Source organism: Neolamprologus brichardi, chromosome 6 (genome assembly GCF_056152115.1).
Source record: "Neolamprologus brichardi isolate AB-2024 chromosome 6, ASM5615211v1, whole genome shotgun sequence".
Classification (NCBI taxonomy): Eukaryota; Metazoa; Chordata; class Actinopteri; order Cichliformes; family Cichlidae; genus Neolamprologus; species Neolamprologus brichardi.
The window spans coordinates 6,657,067-6,669,085 of NC_142109.1; the positions used below are offsets into that span (position 1 = coordinate 6,657,067).

The following is a 12,019-nucleotide window of genomic DNA, read 5'->3' on the forward strand; positions in this document are numbered from 1 at the left end:
GGTGGCAGAGCGTTTATTAAGTGTCTTATAAAAGTTATATTTAATGTATTATAATCAATGTTATAAACAGCATCTTTTCATACTCAGAAAATAGGCCTAAACCCCAATCTCTAATAGATATTTTTATTATACTTGGGAAAATAAAATCACAGGTGGAATATAGCGTATTTTAAATATTACTGATGACTTCACTTTTACACCACATGGCAAGAAGTTTTTTTTCCTCTCCTATTAGATGTCAAATTGCCTGCTCAGGGAACCTTTAGGGAACATTCCCTGAAGGTTCCCTTGTTTGCTGGGTCATCTGTAACAGAAATTCATCCTTTAAAAATCCAATCTGGACAATGCGACAGACAAAAACATACTCATCAAGAAGTCCAGTATGACCATGTCTATGAAGTCCACCAGTCGTGTGCCCTTGTCGTATGGCGGTGTCTTTTTCACCGTGGAGCAGTACTCGGGTTCTGTCTCCCACCTGAAAACCACGGTCTTTGTAAGATAAAATAGAGCAGGAACATCCAGCTTTTTATTAGCATTCAAATGAGCCACAGCTCATTATTCAAATGGATTGAATGATGACCTCCAGCAGAAAACTAAATCATGTTAACTACATCCCATGATGTACAGCGTAATTAATCAAAGTTTTATAAGTTTCTGTTAAAGAAATGAACATTAAGTTCACAGCCTACTTATACAGAAGTGTCAAGTGTAGGAAATATGAGGACAGCTATCTGGGAACTGCAGGCAGTTTCTAAATGTAGGATTTCTATTCTGTTTTTACAGGATACATAAGACTAAACAGCAGTTAGATATTTGCGAGAAACATATACTTTAGGTAAGTAAACCTGTTTCAAGAGACACAAGAACAGCAGGCTACATGGGGTGGGAGTTTAGAAGATGCTGGGATACTACATCCTGCAGCACTTGGTAAACATTGCAGTAATGAGGTATGATTGTAGCTCAGCTGCAGGGGGAGAGGTGGAGCAGAGGTTTCAGGGGGCAGTGCCAGGAGAGGCTGGCTGGCACAGCTGTTTCACAGCCTCTGATTTTGCCTCTCTTATTTATGCAGTAGTGCGGTGCGGTGGGACCAGAGGGTGGGAAGATGAGTATGAAGAGCAGCTGGCAAAGAAGCAATCTAGAGATCAGTGTGCAGTTGTGCGTGTTGGCCAGGAGGTGCTAAAAACACGCTATGATTTGTATTGTGAATTTTACAAACCGAATACAAATAGTTACTCATGTGCTTCTCGTATTTTTCAACGACTTTGATTGGCGAATAAACCAAATGAATGCAAATAGTCAGCAATCAGCCAACAAACCGTCACCAGCTTCATGCACACAGCAAAATCTCCCCTGTTAAATTAACACTAGAGAGTGTCTATATGTGTCCACTCACCTGAGTGTTAAATATAACACTGTTGAGTGTTAAATGAACACTTTTGACAGTGTTATATTTTTAAAAGTAACCTAGTCAGCTCTGAAGATTTACAATGACTAACACCGAGCAGCGCTGATTTTCTAACACTGGAATATTTCTAACATTTTGAGTTATTTTCCAGTGTTAGAAAATCAGCACTGCTCGGTGTTAGTATAGTACTAGTGTTAATTTAACACTGGAGATTTTGCTGTGCATGGATCAGGCAGGAATGGAATCACCAAGGAAACAGGATTTGGTTCACGAGCTAATATCCAGCCTGCCACGGGGAACTGCAGTAGTTATGAAGCACAAGTGTCGACACTTTAATGCTGACTCTTTGCATATCTTTGATTTATTTTCCAGTTATGACAGTTAGAGTTATGACATGCTTATGTTTGCTATTTGCTAAACCATAGAAACAAAACAAATTAGGTGGCAAAGTGTATCAAATTTATGCCACTGCTAAAACTTTTGTAAACACTATATTAATAACGTTGTACTAATATAGTGCAGGGTGTAAGCTTTCCTTTATCTCTGAGCACATTTGTTTTCTGTATGGCTGGACAGCCCAGGGCGTCCACTAACTTTGCCAGCTTGCTTCGGCTGTAGGAACGTCTCCACGGAGATCTCCAGGTCCTGCGCCTTGCCAGGGAGAGATCTGGTAACATGACAGCCAAGGAGCCCTCCAGGTCCCTGGGGCGGCCGCACACAGCGTGCTCTGTTGAGCAGTAGTAGGAGCACTGGCCGTAGAAGCACTCATTTCCCACTAGGGGGAGCCAGAGGTGCACAGAGAAGGAGAAAAGCAAGAAAATGAACAGGAAAAAATGACAGAAAAATGTTTTTGGTGATGTGAAAATATGAAAAATGAAATGAATTTATAATAGGTTGACATATGAGGGCGTTTAAAGCCTGCTGAATTAATAAAGGGTGTACTGGAGTGTTACCAGGGGAGGCAAAAAAGGTTCGTGCCAGCTTGCGGTCAGTAGTGATGTCTTTGATCTCCTTGACCACATCCACCAGCCTCCCAGCCACAGGGGGGATTCTCCTGTAACCCAAAATCCTGCAGATAGTGTGAAACAAAGTGTGAGATGAGGACAGGATTAAGTGCAGAGATAAAAGACCCCCAAAAAAAGGCTGAGAAGAGAAGAGATAAGAAACTATAATAGTGTTACATAACTTCTATTTTTTATGTGGCTATTTTGTCCACCGTTTCCCTTGTGGTGCTCTCTGTAACAGTGTGTTGCTGTGCCCTTTTGGATAAGAGAAATTTGACTTGATACCTATCCAGATGAAAAGCTGCAATTTCTGCATTGTGCCGCTCAAAGTCAGAGAAATAGTACAGGTTGTAGTTGGTTTCTTCATCTCTCTCCTGCCTGTCAGCAAAGATAAAAATGCACATCAGAAAGAGTCTATTTATTGACTCACTAGATTTGAACAAGCGCACACAGACAGTAGGAGTTTGAGACACCTTTTTTCTACTATTCACTTAAACAAGACAGCTGTCTGACGACTTAGACATCCATCTTTCCCATCTCCACTTATTGTTCTTGTTTCAAGAGGCCATAAAGGAGTCTTATACACACTGAGAGCTATGATGACTGTGTAGGGGTTTGCCATTAGCAGCTTACTTCATGGGCTTGAACATGGCTTGTCCATAGTTGGGAAATGACATCACCAGCTTCAACTGAGTACCCCCAGATTTCTGCACTGTAATACAATACAGAGGGTGTTACCATAGCAACAAAGTGCATACACACTCACAAACACACAAATACAGACAAATAATACGCTACGCTGTGACAATACACTGGCCATTGTTCAGGAAAAAGCACATACACACATGCACGCGCACAGACACACACACACACACACATAAATTGTGATAGCTGAGACTTTATTTCCTAGAAAGACTACTCTATCAATCTGAGGATAAACACCAAAATGTCCACACAACGTGTTTCTCACACATATTGACACTTCACAAAGACAATGTACATCTACCACAAACAGCATCATAAGGTCATGTGTCTATGCAGTGCTGTAAAAACCTAAGCACACTCTTACTGCTTCCACAGTCAAGAGGGTAAGTAGCAGCCAGGCACTGATAATTAAATGCACAGCATTAATGCGACCGCCTCTGTTAAAGCAGAAGTTTTCAGGTGTGTGTTAACACAATCATCTCAGGAATGGACGTCCCAGAAAATTCAACCCAGGTCAGGTGAGACCCTGTAATGCTCAGAAAAACTGCAAAAAACCCAAGAGCTACATCTCAGACTCTACAAGCCTCAGTTAGCAGGTTAAATGTTACAGTTCGGAGCACCAGATCATTGTGTTGATCATGAACTAACAATATATAACAATTATTTTAGGGTCAAATGTGTGTTTCTGACCACTAAAACTGGGTCACGCAACAGGATCTTGATTCCAAGCACAACAGCAAATCTAGAACAGAGTGACTGAAAAAGAGGTGCTGCTACGACCCAGTCAATGTGCAGGCCTTCACCTGACTGACTAAATTCAGTTATTCAAGTTATTGCTGCTTCAAGTTATTGGTTCTACAAGCTACTGAATCATTCTTAGTTTTTCACAAGACTGCATTTTATAGAAACAGACAGGCAACTTGTCCAGGAAGTCACCTGACTCTCACCGTGTAACAACTGGGAGAGGCTCCATCACCCACAACCCTAAACTGGATAAATGGAATAAAATGCATGGATGGATGGATGGATGGATGGATAGATTCTCATTTTTCCACAGTTAATGCAGTAACATTTTAACAAGAACATCTGTCCTTCACTTGCATTTTTTCTGGAAGGCTACTCTGGAAAAACTTTATAAAGCAATCCTAAGAACTTTGAAAAATCTAAATTTAAGTGATCCTGAACTGAATTTACAAATGTACTTTTCACAGTTATGCTTGCAACTGTGCTGCGATACAAACAACTGTAGTTTTAGTGAATCTCTGTGAGTCTCTTCTGGATTCCTACAATTATTTACACACATGGAGCGTGCGGCCTTGTGCTTTTCAACAACTGTTTCTTTTAACAAGGTTGTTTGAAGTTTCATTGACATGCCATGCCACACAAGGTAACAAAAAACCCATCTCAGCCTGTTTTTATGGCCTTGCTAGTTTAACCAAGGCTAAATTGTCTTTCGAAGCTGAAATAACATTTTGTTCCTACTACAAATTAATTGCTGAATCCAATCAGTGAAACACATCTTACGTCAACACTAATGTTAGGAAATGTTCGAGAGATATTGCTGCTGAATGTACTGGAGCAGCTCTGAGTAGTAGTTTTCTTGGAGATGGTCAAGACTGCACTTCACTATCTTTGAGGACCGTTGAATATGTTAACGTGTTAGTATTACAATATATTTTGCCATGTACTGTACATGTGATTCAGTTCACTGCTATTTGTGAGTTTCTTCTTGTTAAGTGTCCTTCAGTTTATTTTGGTAAAAGGAGTCATCAAGGCCTGACTGGTGAATAAGGTTACGCAGGGATCTATTTACAGCAAGAGCATTTTTCAAGAAAAATATTAATATTTGACACCATCACTGACACCACCGTCACCTATCATAACAGGAAGCTATAGAATATATTTTGATATGACATTTTATCCCAACTTCATGGCACCAATGGACAGATGGTGCTGTGAAAAAGTATTTTCCCTTTCTTAGTTTTTTGCACATCGTCACATTTTTCAGATCATCAAAAAAATGTTTAATATTATGCAGAGACAAAACAAATGAATAGAAAATGCATTTTTCAAACGATGGTTTAATTTATTAAGGGACAAAAGCTTTCCAAACCCTTTGCTTGCCCTGTGGGAAAAACTAATTGCCCCTAAACCCAAAAACGGACTGTGCCACCATTGGCAGAAAGAACAGCAACTAAGTGTTTCTGATCATTGACAATGAGTCTTTCACATCACTGTGGAGGAATTCTGACTCTTCTTTGCAGAATTGTTGTAATTCAGCCAAACTGGATGGTTTTCAAGCACGCATAGCCATCAAAGCATCTCCGCCAGATTTGAGTCTGGACTTTGACTGGGCCCCTCCAAAACCTTCATTTTATTTTTTAACCATTCAGAAGTAGACGTGCCGGTGTGTTTCAGATCAGGGCATGAACTGACAGTCGGGCATTCTCTATCAGGATTTTCTGGCAGAGAGCAGAATTCATGTTTCCATCAAATACAGCAAATAGTCCTTGTTTTGAGGGAGCAAAGCAGCTACAAACCATCACACTACCACCACCACCATGCTGACTGTTGGTATGATGTTCTTTTCATGAATTGCTGTGTTACTTTTACAGGACATGCTACGAGGCCCAAACCTTCTAAAAGGTTAATCTTTTGTCTCTAACACTCAAATGTGCAAAAACCCAGGAAATCAGGAAGGGGCAAACACTTTCACGGCACTGCACATAATGACTGATAGTATATACTGTTACACTTTTTGACAAGTATGTCGTGTTTGTGGACCATCCAGACAGTCCCCTCCCACCCAAACTTTATTATCAGTGTAGAAGTTCAAACATAAAGAAACGTGTATTTTTAAGTTTGCTACATGGTCAGTAGTTCAAGTATTCCTTCTCATCCTCTGCCGAGCCCCCAAGGTCCCTCACAGTGGCTTTCATTTCACTGAAACTTCACAGTGAATCTAAAATTGAAAGACGGGCCCTAAACCTCAGGTGTCACACACTCACAACAAGCCTGCTCTTTATTCTGCTCTTACCTTCCCTGTAGCCCACAAACCTTTACAGGTTGAGCGTAATTTTAATGTTGGTTGTCCTGGAGCTAGTTCTTTTCAAGTCATTTCATAAGCAGGCTGCAGTCTTTAACACACCGATTTATTTATCTCAACTAAAAACTGACTCAGATGCTTCTGTTTACCACTCTGAAAACACCCAGCCCATGGTAGTCTGACACCTCAGCTGTGGCGCATCATCATTAGCATGTGGTTGGAGTAGTAGCATCAGGCTCTGCTGTAACCATACATTGATACTGTTGAATAACAGCAAAAGGAAAGCATTATAAAGAGGCCTTCATTGGCTTCCTGTTAAATCCAGAATTGAATTCAAAATCCTGCTCCTCACATACAAGGTCTTAAATAATCAGGCCCCATCTTATCTTAATGACCTTGTAGTACCATATTACCCTATTAGAGCACTTCGCTCTCGCTCTGCAGGCCTACTTGTTGTTCCTAGAGTATTTAAAAGTAGAATGGGAGGGAGAGCCTTCAGTTTTCAGGCCCCTCTTCTGTGGAACCAGCTTCCAGTTTGGATTCGGGAGACAGACACTATCTCTACTTTTAAGATTAGGCTTCAAACTTTCCTTTTTGCTAAAGCATATAGTTAGGGCTGGACCAGGTGACCCTGAATCCTCCCTTAGTTATGCTGCAATAGATGTAGGCTGCCGGGGGATTCCCATGATGCATTGAGTTTTTCCTTTCCAGTCACCTTTCTCACTCACTATGTGTTAACAGACCTCTCTGTGTTGAATCATATCTGTTATTAACCTCTGTCTCTCTTCCACAGCATGTCTTTTATCCTGTCTTCCTTCTCTCACCCCAACCGGTCGCAGCAGATGGCCGCCCCTCCCTGAGCCTGGTTCTGCCGGAGGTTTCTTCCTGTTAAAAGGGAGTTTTTCCTTCCCACTGTCGCCAAAGTGCTTGCTCATAGGGGGTCATATGATTGTTGGGCTTTTCTCTGTATCTATGAAGCACCTTGAGGCGACATTTGTTGTGATTTGGCGCTATATAAATAAAATTGAATTGAATTGAATTGAGTTTACTAGATCGCCCAAAAGAAAAACATAAAACTTGGAATCTGAATATCACACCTGTGCTGACGATGCGATGCGTGGCGAGCTGCTGCGTCAGGGGCTCCATGTTGGGGTCATGATGGGGGTAGAGCTGCCAGCGGGAGATGCCCAGGTGAAAGCGCAGCCAAGGAGGGTGGCTGCTACTGCTGCTGTTCCAGTGAACATCCTCATAGCCGTCCTGGCTCGCACTCACCCTGAATAACGATTGCATTTGGTGAATGAAATTCACCTACAAAGCACTCTTCTACTTTAACCAAGCATTTTAAAATTAGACACACATTCATCCAGTCATGACCATTCATGACTAGAGAACTGCAATCCATGCCACTGTTCACAAAGAGGCTGAGAGAGCGACCTCCCACACGACATTACAAGTGGAGGGACAAGTGGAGCACGGAGCATTCAGTCAGTGTTATTTACCTAACTGATGAGCACTTTTTAAGGTTTTAGTTTTAATCTAGCTGAGAGCCTCTGCTGTGTCACTGTTTCACTGTGTGTGTGGGTGTGTCTGCTCACTGTTAGACAGATGCACAGGAAAAGACAACCGAAGGGGAGAGGAATTACTTGAAGATTAACTGCTGTTAGACACGTTGGTTGCTTTACTATAGTTGCAATGAACGCTTAAAGACGTCAACAGAGCACGCAGAAGCGAGGCCAAATGTAAAAGGAGCCAGCTGGGAGCGCTTTGATCAGCAGCAACCGCAGCATATTCAGTGTGTTTCACAAAGCCAGCGCGGCATCTTCACATTTCTTGTTGTGCCTGTGAAAACTGTAGCCCATATGTTTAGTTTTGCTTAGGCTACATCAACATGGGCCACAGTAGCTGAATACATGGAGCAACACTGTCAGCAGCAACGAGATACTGTGTGTGCTCCCTGCAGTCTCACCCATCTGGTGAAAATCTTGACCGACCATGTTTTCAGAGGAATATACAAAGAGGTGCAATAAAACCAGAATTACTGTGGAATACTGTGAAATTGGAAACACTGTGATTAGGTTATAGCTTTTTCTTGCTTCATCTAATGTCTTGTAGTTACTGTGGAAACAGTTTGTACAGTTTACAGTGTTGCACTTACAGTTAGGCTCATAATTTTTAGGACATAGATACATTTTTTGTACTTTGGCCTCCATACACCCCAGTGGATTTTCAATTAAACAGTTAGTATTTGACTGAACTGCACACTCTCTGCTTTAATTCTTTTTTTCTATCTTTTGTTTTTTTAAAACTGTGCATGAACTCTTTAGGAATTACAGACAGATTTTTATACAAAGGCCATTTTTATGCATACGATTGACTGAAAAGCAATATATGGCCAGGTGAGGCCTGTTCTCTTATTATTTCATGACAAATGGAGTAGAATTAACATCTGAGGTTGATTCAATTCATAGCTTTTTGGAGTTCAAATATGAGGCCCAAGGAGGAGTGTAAGTGAGGGAGGCTATCATTATGCTGAAACAATAGATACATCTATCAAAGAATTAAGAATTAAGGGGTCAGTCAACAATCTGGCACATTCTTAAAAAGAAAAGATTCCCTTGGTTAGTTCATTTTGACCAAAAGACCTGCACGATGACAGAATTATTCCCATGTAACTCAAGGAAGGAAACACAGCTGAAATTCTGCCCTTCAATCATGTATTAGTTTGACTTAAACTTCGCTGGGATGGTGTACAGACCAAGAACTACAAAAACTGCATCTTTATCCAGCAAATTATGAATTTAACTGTATGAGACGTTTCAGTAACAAAGTAAAACTGAGCTGAATATGAACTGAAAGGTGCTAAAGCAAAATATCCAAAGCAAAGATTGGTGAAGGAAAGTGGTTTTAGAAAGCTAAAGTACTTTTTGATTGTGGTGTTGAGGAGTGATGCTGTCAAAGGAAGCACGTAGTCACAAGCATACGGTCTTTGCATATTAACTGCATCATACTGACCACCTCTGGGAGCTCCTCTCACTCGCCTTGACTTTTGGTTTCACCCTCAGCAGCCAGTCCTCTTCAGGGACAGGAGGGCTGGGCATGTTGTAAAGTGGGTGACCAAACAACGCCTCCAGCTTTAGCAAGTCTGACTCAATTGAGGCATTTTTGCCTCCTTTGTCAGAAAGTGGTCGTTCATGACTCTTAACCATCCTCTTTCCATCTTTATGGGAAGAATCTCTTTGTATATTATCAGTTGGTAGCTCAGCTGGACCTCTGATCACCACAGAGGTGTAGTTGGTGTGTGCCAGGTCTCTTGGAATGTGTGTCCTGGGTGGCAGTGGGGTGTCACAAGGCTGGTGGTAAATGGAAAATGAAACAAGAGCCAGGAGGAGGTGAATGAAAATGGTGACGAAGGCCAAGGACAGACAGATTGTCCTGGAGCGCCGGCGTATACACCACATCATCCTACTGAAAAGAGAGTGATAAAGAATGAGGAGAGGTGAATGCATGAGGGGAAGAAAAGAAAATGGAAGAAGATTTTTAATGAAACATTAGCAAAGTGTAAAATTTAAAGCAAAAACATACCAAAAAAGCAAAATACTGGTATTAAGTAGAACATAGCCTTGATAAAGGCTCATATTCCTTCACCTGCTCTTCTTCTAATTTGACCTTGTAATGCATTCATGAATCACAGGAGTCTCCATCTTGCATATGAAGAGAAAAGAGTGATGTACACAAACCTTTTAAATGTTGCCTGACACCTCTCAGCTGTTGTTAGTGTGTTTCCCAGAGGAATAATAAAGAGATTCAGTATCCAGTCAGCCTTGTCTTCTTTATCTACATGCGACCAGGAGTGGTGCCAGGTTAAAGTGATCTGGAAATAAATCAGTGTGTTTACTCATCTCTTTCAACCCAAGTGATTGGGGGAGAGGGGGTTGGGGGGGGTAAAGCATTTGCCCTGTATAACGTCATCTTTCTCTGACAAGAGTAAAAGCAAACAATGTAGCGTATGGCAAAAAAACCCCTAATAAATACACCTAAATCTACTAAATCTTTACACAGTTTAAATAAGTTTTCAGTTTTAAAGCCTGATTTTGTCTGTCCTTACAATAAGCACGGCTATATTGCTTCTGCTGCAGAAAGACTTCTGTCCTTCATTTCAGGACTTTCCAAATCAAGTTTTGCTTTTCTGTCTGTTTGCAGGAAACTTCTAGCTTTCAGCTGAAAGCTTCGGGCCTGTCTCAGATCCAATGACAATATAGAGATGAAAACTCTTTGAAGATCACCTTATTCACACTTTCAGATAACAAGATGAACTTTATTCCATGGGGAACATTCAGTTCACACACAGTTACTCATGAGAAAGACACATCTTTCTAAACCATACAAACGCACAAAATGCTAGAGCAGAGCAGAGCAGAGTCAAGTGACAGAATATATGATCTTGCAGAACCTTTTACTAAAGAGTATTAGATTAACTGTTATTTGTGCATCTTATTGAAATTTTGTAACCAATTTAGGGGGCTAGGCTCAAGGTGTTTTCAGTGTTTTCAGAATCAGACTGATTCAAAATGTTACTTAAATTACTTAAATGTTCATTATTTTGGGAAGCTTGCAAAAGAAAAAGGCCAGAAAGCGAGAATTAAACTCTCCGTTCATCCATTATCTTAACTGCTTATCCAATTTAATGTGACACAACACAAAAGGCAGACAAACATTTCACACTACTGCACCACTGTGCTGTCTTTGCAAATCATGTAAACACAATATTTTCTGTGAAAAGTACTATGAGGAAATATTAATGTTGATACGGAGAAAAAACACGTTTTCATTCTGAGCTTGATAGCAGTGACATGATTTTTTTAAATCCCTGGGACAAGAGCGTGTTTACCACTACGTTGCATCACCTCTTCTTTTCACCACACTCTGTAGGAATGTGCTTTGGCACTGGCCAAGTTTTTTCTGTCGTCTGAACTGCACTATATGTTGCTCCAACACCTGCATTTTGCTAGGAAAATAAGTGCAGCAATGCATTGAAACATGCAAACATACTCATATACAATATTTAAGGTTAAAAATAGTTAATATAATTCTAATGAGTTTGAAAGTCAATATTTGGTATGACCATCTTTATTCTTCAACATAGCATGAACTCCCTAAGGAAAGCTTTCTTACCTTAGGGAGGTAAGAAAGCTTTCCTTGAGAAATCTTCAGGAGTAGTTCTCCAGGCTTCTGGAAAGACATTCTCTTCTTTCTTCTTTGGATGTTGGCTGCCTTTTGTGCTGATCTGTCAAGATGGTCCCACACTGCTTCAAAAACTCTGAGATGTTGAGATTCTGTTGAGACCTGTGCATGATTGATAATGTTCTATTGCGTGTTTTTCTATCCATGTTCACTTGTATTGCTTTGACAATGTGCTTGGGATCATTGCCATGCTAAAAAATGAGTGTGTAGCCAATCAGATGCTTTCCAGATGGTATTGCATGGTAGATTCAAATCTGATGGTATTTTTCTGCGTGCACAATTCCATCAGTTTAGACAAGATATCCAATGGCACTGGCTGAAATGCAGCCGAAGCCATGGCAGAGCCTCCAACGTGTTTTACGTGGCTTCCTTCATATATCTTGTTGTTGAAATGATCGTAGTGTATGTATGCATGTCTGTTTCTTAACTGTTCATTTCTCCTGAAATGAAGGACAGAAGTCTTTCATCCAGGCTGGATCTTCTTGGTATTTCTTTGCATGGTAGAGTTAATTTTTTGAAGTGTTCTTAAATTCATGCAGTGATTCCCACTGTTTTTTAAATGCAATAACACTAATATTCAGTACTGTTTTCTGTAGATGTCTTTATAATGAAATCTGA

The 12,019-nt window shown here is 40.6% G+C and overlaps 1 protein-coding gene across 1 annotated transcript in view; it reads right to left on the reverse strand.

Annotated features, from left to right (window-relative positions):
* fam20cl (family with sequence similarity 20 member C, like) overlaps positions 1-9,930 on the reverse strand; it is a 36,182-nt gene extending 26,252 nt beyond the window's left edge. The window contains exons 1-8 of the mRNA XM_006803802.2: positions 9,898-9,930; positions 9,173-9,622; positions 7,258-7,433; positions 3,043-3,121; positions 2,695-2,787; positions 2,359-2,474; positions 2,000-2,180; positions 366-475 (exon numbers count right to left, since the gene is read on the reverse strand). Coding sequence (XP_006803865.2) covers positions 366-475; positions 2,000-2,180; positions 2,359-2,474; positions 2,695-2,787; positions 3,043-3,121; positions 7,258-7,433; positions 9,173-9,621 — 1,204 coding nt within the window. The 5' untranslated portion in view covers position 9,622; positions 9,898-9,930. The remainder of the gene's footprint in view (positions 1-365; positions 476-1,999; positions 2,181-2,358; positions 2,475-2,694; positions 2,788-3,042; positions 3,122-7,257; positions 7,434-9,172; positions 9,623-9,897) is intronic.
* Between the last annotated feature and the right edge of the window lie 2,089 nt (positions 9,931-12,019).